This window comes from Oxyura jamaicensis, chromosome 7 (assembly GCF_011077185.1).
Source record: "Oxyura jamaicensis isolate SHBP4307 breed ruddy duck chromosome 7, BPBGC_Ojam_1.0, whole genome shotgun sequence".
In the NCBI taxonomy this organism is placed as follows: domain Eukaryota; kingdom Metazoa; phylum Chordata; class Aves; order Anseriformes; family Anatidae; genus Oxyura; species Oxyura jamaicensis.
The window spans coordinates 39,465,496-39,487,759 of record NC_048899.1 but is presented as its reverse complement, the minus strand read 5'-3'; the positions used below and the strand labels follow the sequence as shown (position 1 = coordinate 39,487,759).

The 22,264-nt window shown below is 36.1% G+C and overlaps 1 protein-coding gene across 6 annotated transcripts in view; it reads right to left on the bottom strand.

The window, feature by feature from the left end:
• Nucleotides 1–22,264, bottom strand: part of TANC1 (tetratricopeptide repeat, ankyrin repeat and coiled-coil containing 1) — a 116,645-nt gene that overhangs the window by 11,378 nt on the left and 83,003 nt on the right. For all 6 annotated transcript variants that reach the window (XM_035332291.1, XM_035332292.1, XM_035332290.1 and 3 more), the window contains 14 exons: nucleotides 20,520–20,645; nucleotides 19,371–19,652; nucleotides 18,747–18,898; nucleotides 16,643–16,874; nucleotides 15,310–15,476; nucleotides 14,149–14,756; nucleotides 12,435–12,543; nucleotides 12,089–12,211; nucleotides 10,991–11,227; nucleotides 7,792–7,977; nucleotides 6,298–6,376; nucleotides 2,191–2,324; nucleotides 1,578–1,701; nucleotides 1,285–1,460 (listed from right to left, as the gene is read on the bottom strand). In XM_035332291.1, the coding sequence (XP_035188182.1) occupies nucleotides 1,285–1,460; nucleotides 1,578–1,701; nucleotides 2,191–2,324; nucleotides 6,298–6,376; nucleotides 7,792–7,977; nucleotides 10,991–11,227; nucleotides 12,089–12,211; nucleotides 12,435–12,543; nucleotides 14,149–14,756; nucleotides 15,310–15,476; nucleotides 16,643–16,874; nucleotides 18,747–18,898; nucleotides 19,371–19,652; nucleotides 20,520–20,645 (2,735 nt within the window). The remainder of the gene's footprint in view (nucleotides 1–1,284; nucleotides 1,461–1,577; nucleotides 1,702–2,190; nucleotides 2,325–6,297; nucleotides 6,377–7,791; nucleotides 7,978–10,990; nucleotides 11,228–12,088; nucleotides 12,212–12,434; nucleotides 12,544–14,148; nucleotides 14,757–15,309; nucleotides 15,477–16,642; nucleotides 16,875–18,746; nucleotides 18,899–19,370; nucleotides 19,653–20,519; nucleotides 20,646–22,264) is intronic.

Sequence of the window (22,264 nt, the reverse complement as noted above, 5' to 3'; positions counted from 1 at the left end):
AACCCTTCATGTGCCTGTGTTACTAAAGAACACTTGCAGGGGCAGGAAGAGTTCTGAAATTTGTTAAAGCTAGTTCAGAATCTAAGGGCTTATTTATAATTTTGAGTTAATTCTAACGAAGGCAGAATGGAACTTAAAGCAAACTACACCATATGGTAGCATTTTCATTTGAGAACTGCTGTTATGAAACAGGATTTTGTATATGCAAACTCTAGAAAAACAGATACTGGTGAGTTTGAGAGGATGCATATGCTATTCTTTCTAATCCCCTGGTAACTGTAGGATCTGTTTACAGTGCTTGCAGACTGAACACATTCTTCCATGTAGCATGCTGAAATTACAATCCTATCTGGACAGGATTCTGAACTGCGCTTTACTGCTGAGTTTTGAAACATGAAAACAAAAATATACAATAATTTCCAAGTCTGTGATTTTAAAGATTTACGGGAATCACAGACTTTAAAATTACTGGATTTATATGGATGGATTTAAATTATGGATTATAATTTAGAGAAATTATGGATTATAATTTAGAGAAAGAAGATAGTTTGTGAGAAAGTTAGAAAAAGGAACTTCAGTTGTCCTGTTTCTGAAAAGACCTATGGAACAAGCTAAGAAAAACGGATTCAACATCTCAGGCCTTTTATTTCCACATTTATAGACTGGATAGTAATGTTGGAATGTGTTTAGTGCCATGAGATTCCTAAGATGAAAACTGTATGGATTTCTAACAGTTCTCTCACTGTCATGCAACAGCTTGTAAGATAATTAGCATGGACAAATAATACTGCATTATAATGGAGAAGTAAAACGTTTAATCCTTTCTGGCAATATATTATTTCTCTTTCTGTCTCTCTCTAGGTGTCTCTGTTCCACTAAAGTAACCAGCTGACTGGGACCCTGTCTGGTTACCTTGATTGATTAGCAAAGGCAGAAAAATTTTTCCTTTCTCATCACATCCCCTGGCCTTTTTTTATTATTATTATTAATTTCAGTTCATCCAACATAGAAATTATATATGCTACTTTTTATTAAGATTTAAAACATCAATTATACATGCATAATGCTGGACTTTACACACACTACTACCTTGGTACTAAAGCCTTATCTAGAAAATGCTCTTCAGAGTAAACACTCCTACTACAGTCAAGACACTAGTGGTGCCACCAACTTAACTACTTGCACAGGTTTCCATTCTATTGTGGTTGGCTTTTTTTGTTTGTTTGTTTAGTATTATGAAATTTCAATACGTGCTTAGTTTTTCTACTATTAAGCTCTACTTACAATATCAGCATCTCCATAAAAAGCTGCCAGGTCTAAAGGTGTTCGTCCATTTTTGTCTGTCTGATCAGTTGTTGCACCTTTCTCAACTAAATACTGAACCACTTCCCTGTGGCCTTTTAGACATGCCCAGCTCAAAGCTGACAGTCCTTCTTTGTCCAGAGATGAAATAGCTGCACCTGAAAGTGAAAATCAACTTTGTAATGAAGATGTCCTGTTTAATATGCAAAATTACCTAACTCACATAGATGCAATCTCTGGTACAGCCATGCAGCATTGAAACAGTTATTTTCTACCTTCAGAAAGGAGAAATTCCACAGTGCTCAAATGTCCTTCACAAGAAGCCACCATAAGTGGAGTTCTGCCTTGTTTGTCACTTAAATTTACATCAGACCCGTGCTTCAGAAGAAGTTTAGCAATCTGAAATAGGAAAAAAAACTATTGAAAATAAATTGGCAGATTTAAATTTTTGCCATAATAAACTTGCACGGGAGAAGACTAAGGTGTTATTTATAGCAATAATTTAGAAATCCCACTCAACTCTTAACTGTTTGCAAATCAGGACTTTCTCTTGATGGGAGTGGCAAGTATGAAGAAAGCTCTGAGGTTCTCTCTCCATTAAATACAGAAGCAGTCTAGTGGATCTAAAATTGTCTCTGTTCTTGGCCCAGGAAATAAAGTATTTTAAATTTCATATATTATTTTTAAGGAATATTACAATTAAGGTTGGCATACCTCCAATATATTCTTGAACTGGTAAATAAAAAAATTAACTTCTGAATATGTCCCTTACAAGTTGATGCAAATGCACATTACAAAATTTACACTGATTTATTACAGGACTGGAGATGGGGGAAATCAAAGACAGTTTCCCATATCAGTCCATTAGTTTGTGAAGACGCATCAGACCTGCCAGTGACCCTGCCGTACTGCACAGAAGAGTGGAGGAATGCCCCTCCTATTAGCTCTTGTCACAACCGCTCCGTGTTCAAGAAGTAATTCGCAGACTTCCAGTTTTCCTCTTCCTGCAGCAGCTGTCAGGGCTAAAGAAAGCATTCTCATCAACATCTCTTAGCTGTTTTAACACTTCCTTTGATACATACACATTATATGAGTGTTAAGGAATCCCCAGTTTTTTTCAACTCAGCTGTTCCACAAGATATTTCATATCTACTCTCAGACTGTATTAGTCACAATCAGGTTAAGTCAAAAAGCCAAAGACATTTTGTTAAATAAAAAGGTAATTCTCAAAGATAACAAATACAACATGTGCATACCTTGTGGGTTAAAGGGATTCATTATGAAAATTTAGGATGGGCCTCCCAGTCTATCTTTGAGATTTAAGACAGTTATAGTTCCTTTTTCATTATTTTTTTTTCTTCATGAGAAGAAAGCTGCTTCTCTTTCCATCAGACCCTTCCCAAAGGTGAACGTGATAACAGTTCTGGGATTTAGCGAAGGGACTATAACTAAAGCACTGTTTACTCAATACCAGGCAGTGATGTATTACCAAACAGCAGATATTTAGATTTATGCAGAAAGTCTGTTACTCAGACAATTTAGCTTAACTCTGCACTAGTTAAAATTGTTTTCCCTGTTTTTCATCAGGAAAAATACAGTAGGTAATCAATACTTCTACTTCCTACAGGTTAGTCCTTGCTTTAGGCTTCAAGGTATTACTGCACATTTTACAGCACGCAAAAGACAAATATTCTAATTTGCCTTTGAGACCTGTTTTTGAGCTGGACAATGGATGTTAACAAGTCTGACTCTGTTCTTGATCTCTATATAAAGTGCAGTAGCCATACGATGTTTGATTTTTTCACAGCCTCATCAGTAATGTTAACACCGTTTTGAAAATGGGTTCATGTGCTAGCTTCTGCAAGAATCAGCAAAGGATTCACCTCTCCATTTTCTAAATCCCAAGACAGCATTTTTAAATAAAAAGTGGGTCAAATTTTGAATTTCTAATAAATCATTTTTAGAATTTCCAAATATGGTAAATTAGATTTAAAAAATTCCAACAGATACTGAAAGTAAATGAAATTACCAACACTTCAAGAAGTAGTAAATCCTTTTTATTTTTTAAGCAACAATTAAAAACAACCCCCCCAAAAACAAAACAAAACAAACAAAAAAAAAAAAAAAAAAAAAAAAAAACACAGAAGTTGTTGATGTTGATTCCTGCAAAGTGTTCAAGGTTCAAGGACATGTCTAGATTGGGCAACCTGATCTATTGGAAGGTGTCACTGCCCACGGCACGGAGGTTGAATCTTTAGCATTCTTTCCAACCCAAACCATTCTATGATTCTATGAATACCTAGCTCATCCAGTCTTGACTCACTAACCATAGAATCACTTAGGTTGGAAAAGACCTCTACGATCATCTAGTCCAAACTTTAACTTAGCATTACCAAGTTCACCACTAAACTTTGTCACTATGTTCTACATCTCCATGTTTTTTGAAGACCTCCAGGAATGGTGACACAACCACTTCCCTGGGCAGCCTGTTCCAATACTTCACAACCTTTTCAATGAAGAAATATTTCCTAACATCCAACCCCAACCTTCCCTGGCACAACATAAGGCCATTTCCCCTTGTCTTATCACTTGAAGCTTGGAAGAAAAGACCAATCCAGCTTTTTAGCGTACAGTTTAACTAACATTAGAGTAACAATATAACTACTCTATACCTTATTCAGGTATAAGAAAACTAAAGAATTCTTACAGACAGTTTAAAGAACATCATGACTGAACCCTGCTCAGGAATTCTGACTATTCTACTAGAAGAAATCACCTCTGATCTGCCTAATGGTACTCTGCAAAAGCATGGCCCACTCTGCCCTAATAAAGAAGGAAATAATTTAAATGAAGAGCTAAACAAGCAGCTGGTGTAGAACAGAAGCTGTAAGAGCAGCCAATTAAGCTGAAAGAAAAAGAGTTAACTTTGACAAATTTTTGATCTGTAGCCAACAATGTCAGAGAGAAACAGTAATTAGTAGAAAAAAGGATGGTTTTGTGTCTGAAATAAGACAATTTGGAAAGCTATTTGGAAACAAGACCGTAAATTAGAGACAGCAGTTTGCAGAACCCAACAAGTGCAATAGAAAAATCATTAAACTGTACTTAACTGAGCACTAAAAACACCTTGTAGAGGTTAACCCTGATTTTTTTTTTGAGTATCAGTGCGTTTCTGAAGTATTATTTTTTTAATAAGCTGACACATTAAATTTCATACAGTCTACAAAAAGAACGCTTTATAAATAAAACTTGTGTGTTTAACTGACTACCTTCAATGTTCTGTAGCATGACATTTGCATTAGCAATGCTTGTAGAAAGCTTTCTTTCATTTCCTTTGTAATTCCTTTATAATGTCAAGCTTGTATCATGACTTAGCATCACTGGATTGAAATATCCTTGCATGCAACAACTCCCCTCTGCAAGCAATCACTGTTTTAAAATAAGAGCTCTATTTTAACTTGAAAATATTATGCTGTACTACGCCTCTTTCCAAATTATTATGTTACATTTTATTCATACCTTCCCTATTATTCCTTTGATACACATACCCTATATACCTTGCCAATTATGGCAGCCTTATTCATCCACTTATTGAATTAACTTTTCATTCATGCTTTGTTTTTATGATACTTTTAATGACACAAGCTTTTCCCAGGATGTATTTTTGCCATTTGTTTTTGGTGTAGTTTGTAATTTTCTATGGAACTTGCCTCAAACCTTTATTCCACAGACATGCCCTTCAGCTGCACTAATGTGATAAAATACTGGGAATGGACACCATGATCTCTTGCTGTTTTCTGCTCAGAAAGACTCACAATATAAAACATTATTGAAACAGCCTCTACAATGAGCTGAAACAACTCAGGATTCAATCAAGTAGATAACAGCAGTACAAATATATGAACAGGAATTAAGCTGTTACTGAACATGTTACGATATGAATGCTTTTTCAAGGTGTGATGGATTTTCCCTCTTTGAAACAAACACTCACAAAACACACCGCCGCTCTTCACTCCATCTGCCATGTACTTCTAAAGTTTTGTCCCATCCAGTTCCATACCACAATAACATTTTATTAAATGAACAGCTAAAGAACCAAACAGTACAATGCATACACAAGTTTGACCACACATGCAGAAATGCAACGATTCCAATAGCATATAAATTAGCACCCTTTTCACATAAATTTCTTACATTCAGTAAGTGAAGACTGATATTTCAAGTAAAGCAAATCCTGTGGCTATTTTGATTCTACATGTATTGCTTGGCCTAAACTTACTATTTTCTGTCTCAGCACAGAAGTGCTACAGGGAATTGCTCATAGCTCTTTGGACTCAGATCTTCACCTCCATCAAAAGTTACGACTGCTTAAGGAAGCACTAACTTAATGAGTAAGGATTGCCAGTCCATTAACAAAGAATCTCAATACAAAACTTTTAAAAGAAAATATTAAGGGAAGATGAATTTAGAAAGTCTTTAAGAAACCTGCTCCCTCCCTCACCTATTTAACTTAAAGTGAAACGCTACTTGTATGGTAACAAATGAAAACATTCAGCTGCAGGTTGCATAGTTTACTGTGCATTTTTAGAAAAGAAATCTGCATTTGCCAAATGTACAAAGGCATATCTTTTCATTCGCTGCCTACCTACAATGAAGGAGGCAATTGCCTAGCATTTCCTGCAAACAAATAAGATTTAAAAAATAGAAGTTTGCATACAGATAATTGTATGGAACTCTACCCTGAAACTTGAAGCACTGTAGTTCCAAGGACAGTTTGCAGTTTAATTAGAACGTCACTAACTTATGGTCATTTTAATACAAAAAAACTCCTCCTTTCAATCTTTGAGGTAAGTAGGTCTGCACTTACGCTTACAAACTTCATTAAATTGTGAAAACTGATATGTTCCCACGACTTTTACCACAGAAAATAAAAACCAAACAACCCTCGCCTTAAATGAGCAACTTCAATTTGAGAAAAAAATATAATGGAAATACCTGTTTCTCCCCACAAGGCATCAGTGTCATTGATGTCAATTTCATGCTCCTTTACAATAGACAAGATGAAACAAACCACCTGTCAAAATCAGAGTTAGTTAGTCACAGAAAAATCATCACTTTGTCACTTGCAACCTATACCAATAAGCAAAAGAGCGCTTACCTCTTTATGCATATGAATCAAAGAAAATTAATATTGTTCATAATCTATCAAAGCAAGTTCAGTATGATTTTTAGTAGAACGCCAAGCATGAGAAGCATTATACAGAATGCATGGAAAACAATAACATTTGAAATGCCAGAATTTATTCAAAATTAATGAAATGCCTTTTTTCTAGCTAAGAACAACTCATCTTTTTGTTCTAAAAAATAGATAGCCATTTTTAGATATGAGGAAGTGTTTATGGATATAATCAATTTTGCTGACAATTCAGGAGTTGGGTGCTTTCACTTTCATCAGTGGATAGCAAACAAGAAATTTTACAACAGCGAAAGAATTAATTGTTAATTCAAGTAGTTCAGAATCCTTAAATTTATACTGAGACTGCATGGCTTATATGACAAAGTAATTGTTCTGAGACATTTCTGTTTGAATCATATAAACAACTTCAAATATAAGAATCTTGATCCTACATCATTTTTGTAAATTAGATATTTTTTTTTAAAGTATCAACATGGTTTTCTTTAAGAGATTTTAAGCTTCCACTTTTGGTACATCACATAAATTATTCACAGATAATTACATCAACCTAGTGTGATCTTTATTATGTATCTATACTTACTGATTACTTATATCTCAAGGTTAAGATTTATTTTCCCAGTAAAGAGAAGATCTGAATATCTATAGCCTTTTAGTATTTTCTCGTATGTTTACTTCTAGTGTTCCTATTGCTGAATAATACCTCAATGCTGAGGATCACTTCTTTAGACATATACAAGACAGAAATCTGGATTTCTGTGCATAATTAATATTAATCTAAATTAAGCTGATTTGTAACCTGAAGTGTGCACCAGGGTAAAAAGTTAAGCATGCACGTGCAAAATATGATTTGTTATACTCTACATTCAATACTATAAGAACACAATTTGTTATACTCTCTCTGCAAAGTTGAATAATCCAGTTCTTTCAGCATTTTTTTTTGTTTATTTTATGAAAAGATTCTACCTAGGGTAGAAATATACTACAGTGATCACTGATACAGCATATTATCATTACCACTAGAGATTTAGTATAACTTCAAGAACAGTGAGGAACAAAGACAAAATTACACACTGACAAAATCTTAAAGTAATTCATTTTATTGGGTAATTAACCACAGCATATAAAACAGTTGCTAAGAACACATACTACTAAAAACATCTAAAGTTTCAACAATTCTGTTTTCCAAACTTCTTTTTTTTTTTTTTTTTTTTTTTTTTTAAATAGTCACAAACACTGTTGTTTAATTCTGATAAATTCAAACAGATTTGGAAATATTTCAATTATCAGCCTACCTGACAGTGCCCCATACTGGAAGCTGCTGTCAGCGCTTGCTGCAGCGCCTGTCTTTTTCTCAGTGAATTTTGTTCTTGAGAAGATGTTATCCAAACAACATCAAGCAGATATTCAAGGATATCACGGTGCCCTCTCAATGCACTGTGGACCAAAGCACACTGCCCTTTCTTATCTAGATAATCAGCCTGCATTGGAAAAAATAATGTTCAAAGTTAAAACGTATACTAAGTCATTGACAGGAGAAGTTCCTGAGCACTGGAAGAGAACAAATGTCAATCCTATTTCCAAGCAAAGAAAGATGGAAGATCTGGGGAATTACTGGCCAAACAGCCTCAGTCACTGGGAAGGTGATGAAGAAACTAATCCTGGAAGTCATTCCATATGCACGCAGGACAAAATGGTGATTGGGAAGAGTCAGCATAGATTTATGAAGGGGAAATCATGCTTAACCTATCTGATTGTCCTCTACAATGAAGTACTAGCTTGGCAGATGAGGGCAGAGCTGTGTATGTTGTCTACCTCAACTTCAGTAAGCCTTCTGACATTGTTTCCCATAACACTGTCATGGACAAGCTGATGGTTACAGGTTACATAAAGCTCGCAGTGAGGTGGACCTAAAACTGGCTGAATGGATGGGCCTAGCGGATTGTGATCAGCAGCACTAAGCCCACCTAGAGGCACCTCATTAGTGGAATACTCCAGCAATCCACACTGGTCCAATTCTGTTTAGTATCTTCATCAGTGACCTGTATGATAGGACAGAGTGCAACTTCACCATGTGTGCAGATGATAAAAAAAACTGGGAGGTGTGGTAAATATACCAAATGATTGTGCTGCCATTCTGATAGATCTCAACAGGCCAGAGAACTGGGCTGGGAGGAATCTTGAAGTTCAACAAAGGGAAGTGTAAAAAAAAATCTGCCAGCTGGGAAGGAATAACCCTAGGCATCAGTACACAGTGGGGGCTGACTGGCTGCATGGGGAAGAGTGTTATGAGCAGGTTGAGGGAAGCAATCCTTCTCTACTCAACACTGAGTCCACATCTGCAGTACTGTGTACATTCCTGGGCTCTCCAGTATAAGAATGGTATGGACATACTAGGGCAAGTACACAAAGGGCTACTAAGATGTTTAAGGAACTGGAGCATCTGCCACATAATGAGAGGCAGAGAAAGATGGAATTGCTTAGCCTGGGGGGAAGAGATGGCTCAGAGAATGAGTAGTCAGTAGTAGTGGCCAGTGGCAGGAAAATAGGCAATGGTCACAAATTAAAAACATAAAATTCCACCTAAACACACAAAAAAATACTTTGTTTTACTGAAGGGTAGTCAAACACTAGCACAGGTTGTTGCAGGTGGTTGTGAGGCCCTCATCATTGCAGATATCCAAAAGCTGGCTGGACATAGTCCTGGGAAATGCACCAGCTGGCCCTGTGTTGGACTAGATGATTTCCAAAAGTTCCTTTCAACTGTAACTATTCTATGATTTCATTGCAAACTGTACTACAATGATACTCATTTCACAGCAGCAGATAACTGTCATGTGGAAAGTCTGATGATCTGTTGCACTCTATCAGGGCAAAACATGCTATACAAACAGGGCTGATTTATTTAGTTAGTTTACAAAACATTTTCTAATATTGTTTCAAGAAGACAAAAAATAATTTGAAGACTGTCCCCAAAATGATGCAAAGTTAGGGGTTCCCTACTTTTAAAAACAGTGCAGATACCTGTTAAAAGAATTTTCCCCACACTCTTTTAAATATAGCCAGCAACTAGGTTTTAAGTTATCCACATTTGCAAAACTACAACTTACATCAAGAAAATCCTATCATTTTTACCTACTTGCTCAGAATTTAACACGGTAATAGCAAGGGGGAAAAAAGGAAAAGGAACAAAAATATCTTAAAAAAATAGATGCTACTTCTCACTGGTCTTGTCAGCTCTGAAACATCTCCATTTCAAACTTTAAACTCATTAATTCTTTGCTCTTGGATAGCACCCGTTTCTAAGTGGTGACAGTTTTTGTTTCTTCTTCCATTCCATGTCTTCACTATCTTATTGTCTCACTCCTGTCTCAAATGATCTCATCTTGTCCTTCCTCTTGCACTTCAATTAACAAGAACAATTCTCTTTCATACTCTTTTCATGTAGTTTGGCTTGCTTCCTCATTTCTCCTGTAATTTTCTAGCTGGAATCTCCTATTTGTTGGCTACCACTCAACACTGAGAAATAAAAATACTAAATAATGAAAAATACTACTCCATGACTCTTTTAGTCTGTAGAGGAGGATGCTCAGGGGAGACCTTATTGCTCTCTACAGCTACCTGAAAGGAAGTTGTGGGGAGCTGGGGTTTGGCCTCTTCTCACACATAACTGATAGGAGAAGAGGGAACAGCCTTAAGTTGCACCAGGGGAGGTTCATGGTTAGGCATGGGAACAGGTTGACCAGGGAGGTGCTGCTGTCAGCATCCCTGGGGGCGTTTAAGGAAACGTTGGATGTTGTACTGGTGGACATAGTTTAGTGGGTGATATTGTCTGTAGGAGGACAGTTGGACTAGATCTTGGAGGTCTTTTCCAACCTTAATGATCCTATGATTCTATGACTCTTAATACCAAAACAGTATGGTTTCCAGTTAACACATCTTTCTCATTACTGCTACTCACAAAGTCTGATTTGGAGACTAGTGTCCCTTGTCTAATTAATAAGGGATAAGGGTAGAAGCTTAGCTACATACAGTTGCCGTGAAATCCCTTCTGAATAGATACACTTGCCTCAATAGAGCAGACAATTACTTTCACAAGGCAAAGTCGGCCGTTGTAATGCTCCCCTTTGCTACTCCTGCCCACTGCCATAACAACACTTGTAGTATTTTTGGCTACATTTTGATGATAAATGGTGGCATTTCATAATTGGATTTCTAAGCAATAGTAATGCAAATGTTTTGACATCTGGCATATGTCTAGTCCTATTAACTTCAGAGGAATTACTAATGCATGAAAAATTAGGCATGGAGATGATCAGAACGAAAATGCTCTGTTGAAGAGAAAAAGTCTGTGTACATGTTCTGGATTTATTTAAAATGCTCTGAAAGTCTGTATTAATTATGTTAGCATATAATAATGTAATCAACAATAATTTTCTTAGGCCCTTGCTTTTATTTTCCTGCAAGCATTGCAATCTTTGCACATCAGCTTACCTTTGCGCCCTTTTTGCACAGCAGTGAAACTATGTTCATGTGACCTGCAGCTGCCGCATAGCTAAGCGGAGTCATTCCATTTTCTGATGTTCCATCAATAGCAGCTCCAAATTCTAGTAGAAGAGTGACCACCTCTTCATGTCCAAGGTGTGACTGAACACACAGCACTGGAGCATTATTTAGTACTTCGGTCCTATAATTCACATTTGCTCCTGCTAAAATCAGCAGCCGACTCACCTAAAATTTAATTTAAACAAAACCATTTTTACCTCATATTTGGCTTGAATTGTTAAATGACTTCAAAGTCTTCATTCAGATCCTTATATGTTACTCCTGCAGATTTTATTGGCAGACATTGGCATTACCACATATAAGGCAACAACAAAAAATTATAAATCATCATCATAAATTAATTATTGTACCACTTAACTATGTATTCTTAATATAAGATCTACCTATCCCCTGAAACTCACCACACTGTCACCACAAATTCATCTGTTGTAACAACATTATTTTTGAGGCTTTTATTTGGGTTACTATGCAAATTTATGTAACTGACCCCATTTATGTAGAATCAAATGGCATAAAAATATTTTTAAAATATTGGGAGTGCCTGCACATGTGCACGCAAGCAAATTTCCAATCAAAACACTTACCAGTTGGCTAAAATTGCAGCTTCTAAGCTTGGCTTTCCCTATCCATGATCCAAGCATTCAAATAATAAAGCAAAACTCTTTACATCTTTTTACTCTCACAGTACTTCCCCATACAAGAAAATGTGTCTGAACTCTGCCCAGCAAATTAGGTGGCACCTTTGACATCCTGAAAATGCATCCACATGCTTACTTATGTAACAGAACATGGCTACACCAAAATCAAGGTGAAATCCTTCTTTCCATCAAAACTATTAAGGAAAAACAAACCGGACATTAACGACAACTTCAAAAAGTACATGCAGACTCATTATAAAGGAGTTCTTTTACAGATGCATGGTGTTTTTGTTTTCTTCATATCTGTTACATTAATTTCAACATTAACAGAGTTACAGCAACAGTGGCAGATGGAGCAGTGATTATAAATGAACGCTTACTTTCTTACCTTCACATTTGGTGTATAAATGTTCCTCAGAGAAGCAAGGGCTGCAGAAAGTCCATCGGTACTATAACCAATCCACAAGCCTTGAAGTTGACTGGAAGAAATTCCAGTCCTTTTACTGAGACCCTAGCAGAAATGATATAACAGAAAATCTCTCTATAGTATTACAAATACTATTTATAACTATATCTCATCAGTATAAAGAGAACTAACATTTATTTGTTAACCTGGTAACAATCTCAAGTATTTTGTGTAAGATTATAACAAATTATTAAAGCAACTCAGATGAGAATCTCTAAGACACATCAATTCATTAAGATCATGAAAGCTATTAAACTATCAGCTTTACCTTAAATATGTGAGCTTTAAGTATATGATGACCAAGTTCCATAGTTTGTTGGCGATTTAGCTTTCCCTCTTGTCGAGAGAACATGAAAGCCAGTAGAGCATGTCCACTCCTAGTAAAAAGAACGGGATTGAAAAAGAACTGTTTTTGTAAGTACACTTTCAGTAAATATCCTAACATGCACACCTTGACTTTCTTTATCAGACTACTCAAACATCTATATAACTTGATTTCAATAATTAGATGTTCAAATATCACGAAAGGCAAATTTTCTAATGGCTATCCAAACATTCACCAGTGTAGAAAGCAACTATGTTAAATACAGCTAGTTCACTTATTCAAACAAATTGAATAGCAACCTGAATTTAAAAAACTGATCATTAAAAAAAAATACTCTATCAAATCATGAAACTTCACTGAAGCCTGCAAGACTGGTATGCAGATGGCATACTCGAAACCAAATGATATCACAGCTATCTTGACTGTTGCAGCTTTCCAAGTAACATACAACATCTGGAAATACCTGCAAAAGTTGTTGCAATTTATCAAAAGATAGGAGCTGCTTCTTTTTTGTTTGTTTCTTTGTTGTTTTAGTCATCATGTCTATATGAAATTATTTTCAGAAAGATTTAACAGAGAAAAAAGGTAGATTTCACATTTGAAATATACTCTTATTACTTCTCTATTGTCACCTAACATGAAACCTATTGTCAGATTTGTTGCAACTTTGGACACTGACTTGTATACTGCTCCCCCTTTTGTACATGTTTCATTTTACAGTCACAAACTGCAGGTACCTCAGATAAAATCCAATCTTTTTAGAAGTGAAAAACTCGAATCCTTTCAAAAGATGATGTATTGTGTATTTAGTTATTCTACATCTACAGTAGTTGGTATTCTAGCGAAGTGTGGAAATGGTATGCCACCTACAATACATTAATCTGATCATATACTATAATAGGACAATTGACCACATGCTAACTCAGAAATTGTTTTGCTGATGAAGCTGGGGCAGGGCTTCTCATATCATCTTCACACATTTCTGAACAGAATTTTTCATAAAAAAATTATAATGAAGCTTTAAGTAAAACTTGGAAACAAGTCTTTCTGTTAAGAGCATGCGTTGTGCATCACATATTCAGCTGGCCCAGAGTGCACCTAGCAATGTCAAAAGACAGTATGGGCCAAACAGTCTGCAAACCTGGTAATTCTGCCTACTGTAATGTTTTTTGTTAAACCCACTCTCTAAAGCACAGAGAAGTCTTGGGTCTGTAATAATTTTATAAGTCAGTGTCAATTTTTCTTTTGTAGAAACAAAAAAATATGGAAACTGAGCCCAAATGATCTGTTTTTCTTTCTGTTCCTGCACTCTATACAGACATGGTGTTGCTGCACATAATTGTCAACTATTATATTAATAACAGCATAATACTGTCAGTTCTCAATGAATATAGCAAAGTCAAATGCAAATTCTGCAAAGTCAATTATTTTTGTCACTTCTGATGACAATAATGTTTCTGGTCAAGTTTACCTTGATCATTCCTTGTAACATCTGGCAACTGTTCAAGTTTACTTTCAAATATGCAAGTTTTCATTTGGAAAAAGTTAGCCGTGCTTTTGTTTTACCATTACTCTCTCCTCTCACCAATTGTTGAAAACAATTATGTAAAACATAACTGCAGTTACCTGAATATGATTTACTGCAAGTTTCATTTACCTTGGCTCACACAAGAAGTCAGTATTTTCACCGTCTGCTCTCCAAACAAGCCATTCCCTGAAGGAAGGATGGCAGAACATACGTGTTTTGTCACGTCTTTTTATCAGAAAGCATGAAAGGGCCTCCATCCTTTGGCTGAAGTCTTCCCATTGTTGTTCACCATTTATTTGGCCTGCATTAATAGCTTGGAAAATCTGGTCATCTGTCATGGGATGTAGGGATGCCAGTACCACATTTAATATTGGGAGGGCTCGCTCAAAAGCGGAGTTTGTCATGAACTTCATGTTACACTGAAGTAAGTACAGTTCTGATAGAGACACTGGAACTACCTTGTAGCTTGCACTTTTGATTACTAAATGACCTTTTTGAAAAAGATCCAAAGTCAGTTTCAAGTAGAGATAAGATCCCAGGCTTCTCATGATCAGGTGGTTACTCACTTTCCCAATAATAGCTGCATCAGCTTTTCCATTTAAAGATATGTTGTTTATAATTTCCTGACTGCTATTAATTCTGTACTGAATGTAAGCATTCAAGTCATCATGAATTTCTTTGTTGTCTGGAAAACTGTCCAAGGATATTGTAATAAAGGGAAGTGAACTTGCTACTTCCTGAAGAAAGGGAAGAAAAAAAAAAAACAGCATTATAGTATTCCAGCACTGAACACTCAGTAACGCGTCTTTCCTATAGCTGTCTTCTGTAATGAGTATTAGGCAGATTAAAAACAAGCTTGCTATCTCTACTCTGATTTTGCAAATACCGTTCACTGATAATAGTATAACAGCATTTCTGCATAGGAAGTTCTCAAACACAGGATCACTATGTGCTTGTAATTATTATTATTATTATTAAATCTTTCACTCATTCATTTGTTCATTTCTCTCTTGAAGGCCAAGGAAACATACTCTGATTTCACTGCTACTTGTATTACAAATTCTACTAACATACTCCAGAAAGTGATTCAAAATGAAGGATACTCCTGATATCATAGTTTTTCACCATAAAGAAGCATGCAACAACATAGAAGGAAAAAAAAAAAAAAAAAAAAAAAGACTTGACTTTGAATTCCTCTAAAACCATTACTTATCATAATAACACAGCTACACAAAAATAAAAGATCACTTTGTCTTTGAAAGTAAGAAAAAAAATAAAAGGTGTTCTTACCTTGAAGTTAGTTCTTACAGTCACAATGAGCTTTAGCCATGGAGGAAACTTACAAATTATATTTGTGATAAATGATGAAATTGTGTCACCATAATCAGGTCTATGAAATTCAGCATCATTTAGACCATCTACCAAAATTATGTAATCATTGTCAGGAATTTTCTGTTCTGAAATAGGAAAAAAAAATGTGATTACAAGTTCTCCAATTATGTGGCATATTTTTATTCCCATATTTTAAGCAACAAGGATTCTATGATTTTATGAACAATGTAATTTTATGCACAGCAATACATTTTATTGCATTTAGACATTATTTTAGACATTGAACATTTAAACAACTGAAAAACAGTACTATCATCACTTAAACCAGCCCACCCTTTATACTTAATGATACTGGTCAGATAATTAAAACAAAAAAACTTCGGTTGAGATGTCGTAACTATAATACAACATTGACACAGAGTGCTAAGAAATGGAAGCAATCACTTACAGTGTTTTTAATTGTGGTTATGGATCTATTTTATAACCACTTTAAAAAGAGTAAGAGATTAAGCAAGGTTGTTAGCATGTAACTGGGATGAGATGGGTGGATATGGGACAAATGCATATGCATACTGTTTAGGCTATTAATTGACACCACTTAGTTATTAACCATTTACTTAAAACTTATACTTTACTGGATTTACCATACAAAGAAAAGCATGCAATTTACAAAAATCTTGAATGCATTGGTTTGTATTTTTAAATTTGAGAAGAAAAGCTGTAACAGCTTGATAAACTAACATTGTTCATTTTGAGCACTGGTTAAGAATGGAAATCCTGGGGTAAACGTAAGATTCACTGATTCATTTTGTATTTGTTAACAGACAAAAAAAATCAAGAACTGCATACCAATTTTCATAGAAATGAATGAACTCTGTTCCGACACAGAAAAATCTCCTCCCTCAACCTACTATATAGGCACAGAAAATTACTAAGCAAAAAAAAAAAGTGACTAAAGTCAACAGCATCTGAAAATAAAATCTTTTAATATAAGATATAGCAGCCTTAGCTTCAAGCTACAAAGTTATCATTGAGTTTTCTGGCAAAAAGTAAATATAAAGTTTCCATAAGTTTTAATGTTTCATAGAATTTTACTTTAAAATGCAAAAGAACTGTTTAAAAACTATTATTGTTAAAAACAATTACCACAGTTAAGTAATCACTTCTCCAGGATTGTTCTGCTTTACTTACTTCTCTTTTGGCATTAAAATAGATGTTTCTAAGTTCTTCCCCACAGACAGTATTTATGAAATTTAGATTCAGTTTCCAAGTCACTTCTTGTGTGATTTACCTTTCCTGAGGTTTGAAAGTGGTTCCAACACTCCCCTTTTAAAAGCTGCTGCTGGATCTTGGACACAAGATCTCAGGCTAAGCATGCTTTGTAGATGAGGCTCTTTTATTAGAAGATCTCTGTATGCTGTTAATTGGTTGGAACGGCAAAGTAAGGCTGCAATACTGTGCACAAATTCTGGGACAAGACAGGTGTATGTATTGTCAGCTTGACAATAGTGATAAGCAACGACCTGGAGAAAAAAGGAAAAACAAAAGGCTTACCCATTTAATATTGAAGATGGCACTTGTTAGTCCAATTACAATAAAGGTTTACCAAATTTCTCTTTCAGCTACAGAGTATTTTTCAGTGTTAGAATAATTATCTAAATCCATAATTTGTGTCAGATGGCTTATGTCAAGAGATGTAAAGGCACAGGAAATTAGATGGTGAAATAGATTTTGATATTGTAGGTCATGCAAAAAGGAAAAGAAATCAAAATGACAGATTCTGGCAGGAAAATATAATCATTTGAGTTCATCCCAGGGGGATGAATATCTAATCTCTAAGAAATTAGAGTAGTAAAGGCAAAAAAAATAATTTGAGTCTCCACTAAGCAAGCTATTAGCTAAAACTAAACAAAATTGTGCCACACTGAAAACCCCAGGAATAACTTGAACATCATTAGACAAAAGCAGATGACAAACAGCTACTGGAGACATCCTCATAGAGGCAGAAGGACAACTGGCTTCATTATGATTAGTGCAAGTGATGTACTACTAAATAATAAAACATAATATAGATTGTATTCCTTTGAAAAATCAAATAATAAGAAAAATATTCTGTTTACAGTAGACAGCCAAAGTCTAGCAGCACAACAGTCAACCTTTAATGCAGAAACATACAGTAGAATATCCCGAGTTGGAAGGGACCCACAAGTATCATTGAGTGCAACTCCTGGGTCCACACAGGACTACCCAAAATCAGACCCCATGTCTGAGATCATTGTCCAAATGCTGCTTAAACTCCAGCAGGTTTGATGCCATGACTGCTGCCCTTGGGAGCCTGTTCCAGTGCCTGACTACCCTCTTGGTGCAGAACCTTTTCTTAACACCCAGCCTGAGCCTCCCTGAAAACTCTATGCTGTTCTCTTGAGTCCCGTCGCTGGCCCCTGAGAGCAGAGATCAGTGCCTGCCCCCTGCCCCTCCCTCCGCTCTCCTTGGGAGGAAGCTGTAGGCCGCCATGAGGCCTTCCCTCAGTCTCCTCCTCTCTGGACTGAGAGAACCAAGGGACTTCAGCTGCTCCTTGTGTATCTTGTCCTCCAGACCCTTCACCACCTTCATAACCCTTCCCTGGACACTAAATGTTTTATGCCCAAAACTGGCACTCAAAACTGCACACAGTGCCCAAAGTAAGGCTGCACCAGGCAGAGCAAGGTGGGATGGTGTCATCCCACCCCAACCAGCTAGCAGTACTGTGCCGGAGGCACTCCAGGCCACAGTGAACCCCCTTTGCCACCAGGGCACATTGCTGACCGCTATTCAACTTGCCATTGACCAAAACCCCCAGATACGTGAGCCAGCAATGTACCCTTGCGGCCAAGAAAGACAATGGCAGCCTAGGGTGCACCAGGAAGAGCACTGTTAATAGGAAAGAAAATAATTGCACTTCAGTGCTTTTCATAAAATAGTTTCAAAAAAAAACTTGTATCATGGAATATAGATACATTATACACAGTCCAAACATTTTATTGTCTCTTTCTTTCAGAATTTTGCCTGTGGAAAGCATACTGAGCAACTACTTGAAGAGAACACATGGCCTCTTTTTCAAGCTAAGGATCCCAACCTTCTAATACACATAGAACAGACTGGAAGTTTTTAATTGAATTTAATTCTATTAATTTAATTAAACTAAATAATTCAATTAATAACTCAAAAGGTGGATAGCTGGTTTCACCAGCCATGAAGCTTGAGCATTTTTTTTAAACGTCCAGTGTTACCACTTGTTCTCCCATCACTGACTATTTGATATATTCAGAAGGCTTTGCTAATCAGACTGTCTCCATCCAGGCTATATGTTTTCTAATACGCTAAGAGAAAAAATACATTAGTAAGGGAAAACTCACCTTTGAAGCAAGGCGCCTCACAGAATCACCTGTTTGATTTTGGTATTCAGGACTACCGGGACAGTTCAGAGTCTTCATTGTGTATGTACCACTTGTTGGAGGAGTAGACAGAGGTAACTGACTTAAGGGAATCTCCTGACAGGAGTCACCACCTGTTTTTAAAAAGCAACAAATGCAAACAAGACCAAATTTGCTGAAAACAGACTGTTTTATACGAAAACATAAAAGAATCTCTTTATCGCTAATAGAAAAATCGCCTGCTCCTGTGCTCTTAAGAGGTGGTACTTCAAAAGTGACCAGCATTGATGGACCCTAATGGCTTCTAAAGCAGATTCCCAGGAGAGCTTACTAATTAGTTCCCTGAGCAGCCTGAATTCTGCTCTCACACTGCCAATACTTTGGGGTATGCACTGCATGATAGAAGGAAGAGATTCTACATTGTCTCCATTTTGCCTTGATTTTTGATGGGCTAAGACCATGGTAGTAGGTACATTATGTGGAAGGAATGTGTCAAAACATTTGTGGAGGAGTTGGTGAAGTCCTAGTAACTTAAGTCAGAAAAACAAACATACTGACTCATTATCAGTACAATAACCCAAACAATTATTCAGAGAAGGGACTTACTTTGGGGGGATGAATTAGGACTATTTGAAGCTATCTGCCTCATGCGACCTCCATGGCAGCTAAGTGCCACCAGCCGTGAAATAATAGCAGTTTTCCCGAATCCCACATTTCCAGTAATGACTGCTCCCTGGCTCTCTGCTGGATCTGTATTCTTCATTTTTTCTTCAATTGCTTGAAACAGCCATTCTCTTCCAACAAATACTGAGTCTGTTGTTATGCTTGGCACTTCAAACAACAGTGGCTTCAGCAAAATATCTTGAGGCTTATAGGGAACGAAACGTGCTGAGAAGAGGTGGCAGGGAGAAAAGTTTATTAGAAACTAGATGTGCAATAGAAAAGCACTGCTTCAGAAGACAATTTTGTTCAGTGACTTGTTGATCATGTTCATAATCAGATTTTCTAGACTTTAGACTTTTCATGGCTTTCACCATGAAAATAATAAAAGCTGATCTGCTCAGTTTGGGTCACCTCCATAACTCCTATGTGAATTAAATTATAAATAAGTTACAAGTATAATTTCAGGATATTTTTTACAATTGAATTTGAGTTTTCTTAAAAGTGCATCAATAATTCCATAAATCGATAAGTTTCAAACATTTTTCAATTTAACATGAGTTACACTGCTGAGCAATTTGGTAGCATGTCTTCGAAGCTGTAAATACATGTACAGAAAAATGTACAGAGAAGAATTCTTTGTTAAACCAGAAAAAATATTTTTGAAGTATTACTATCCTCTTTTTCAGTACTTTTGAAGCCATAAGAACAGAAAGTACTCAGCACAGCTAAAAGCGTGGTCACATTTGATTACTTGAATCTAAACGTTTGCTGAACACGTGACAAGAAGAATTTGGTATTAGTTGCATTAGTTGCATCAGTTTGGACATTCACATGATCTGCACAGTACTCCTTTTACACACTTAGTTAAACAATACACTGATTTATTATTAAAAGCCATACATTCTATTTCTAAACAGCAAAAAGTGCGAACAAGCATGTTATTTTCAGACATACGGAGTGCTCTGTGAAGTGCACAATACAATATCATTTTGTAGGATAGTGGTGTTTACAAAGATCTCAGAACGTCTATGTTATAGAACTACTTAACAACTGTGTGACCATGCCAAGACAGATGCAGATGTAAATGTTTACCTTTACTTTCCTGCTGCACTCTTCCACCTGCAGTGTTGTGCCAAGGCAAGCGAATTGAAGTGCGTAAAGGAGTATTTCTTTGTCCATCCAAATAACTCAGATCTTCCAGTTTGGTAGAACTTGTTGCTAAAGTATTAAAGAATTGAAGCTTATTTTTCTTACAGTATAATTTATGAGTGTTGTTATTTACTATATTTATTTCCTCAACATAGCACTTACACATATGTTTTCTAAATGATTTTAGCTTTTATTTTTTTTTTTTTAAAAAAAAAAAAAGCTGGCAGTTTCTCTCTAGAGATCTTTTCTTACTACACTATCTCCTTGAAATAGCAATTTGAAGAATGTTGTTCTTTAGTCAGATTTGAGTTTTATTGGTTTATGTATTTAATGAAAAATATTAACATCAAAATTTAAACTGACACTAAAATTCCTGAAAAGAAGCTAAAAACAAAGCAGAGAAAGAAGGTATACATTATTCAGTAAAACTTCAATACTTCTGCACAGAAACACAGGAACTACCTGATTCTTTCCTCTCAGTTTCTTTCCAAGTTGCCATCAATCTGTACCATGCAATCAGCCTAGCAGACACTGCATTACTCCACCACATTCAGGACATCAGCAATATTGCATTAACTCTTTAAGCTTCCCCATATTCCTTTGCATAGATAAACAGAGCTATAAACCATACAAAAGCTCTTGTTGAGAAACCATCTGCAACAGTAGTTGATTTCAAACTGTACTCATGCAATACAGCAATACTTTTACTTCATAAGTCACTCTGAGAACAGTAACAGGATTTGTGTGCATCACTTCACAAATATTTGCTCAGCCACCATCTGCTGCAGTGGTTGAAGTCATTCATGTTACAGCATTTACAAAACTCACGCACTTTTAAGTCTAAGAGCAGCCAAAGCTAAAATCTGAGGATCTGTATTTCAGACAGCTATAACAGTCAAATTTCCCAAGATTTATGCAGTACTTCTACAACACCCATTAAAAGAAAGTGGTTGCCTGCTTCTTACCCAGCCATGTCCCAGAATCTGCATTACCCATGTCCAAAAGGCACTAGTTTTAAACTGACATGCAGATCGAGTACTTGGAGAGAACATAAATCACACACAAGCAGCACAAATGCTCCAAATCATAACCAGAGTATATGAACATATGATACAGGAGTAAAATCTCTACTTAGTCAAAATCATTAACTAAAAAGTTTTCTTTAGGAAGAGGATAACATAAGATGAGAAAGCAAGAGCATATTATGGTTTGTGGTTCATCTCAGAACTCTGGAAAAGGCCCCCAGAATAAGAAGTCAGACATAGTAACTGGGAATGCAGTAACAGCAAGTCATTCAGTGATTCCTAAAACAACCCACCTACTTGTCTGAGCAGGGATTGGAGGTGTGACAACTTCCAATCTCATGTTCATAAATAAAGAGACCAGCTTCATCAGTCTCTTATCTGCAAAGGTACTGAAAATCAATTATTTTTCTTGCACATGTAGCAACATCATCCAGTTTTTAAAAAGGGATATTTAGCACTGGCACTCAAAAGCCAGAAAACAGTCTGGCTATACTCATCTGCAGCTTAGAACACACTAGATTTCACAAAAATCTGTAGCCAAAAATCTCTACAACATCAGATACTAGAACTACTTAGAAAAGGATATTACAGTTGTTTTGACAGTTTTGCACAGAGCATTAACTTATCTGCACTACAAAAGCTCACTCAACAGGCAAATTACAC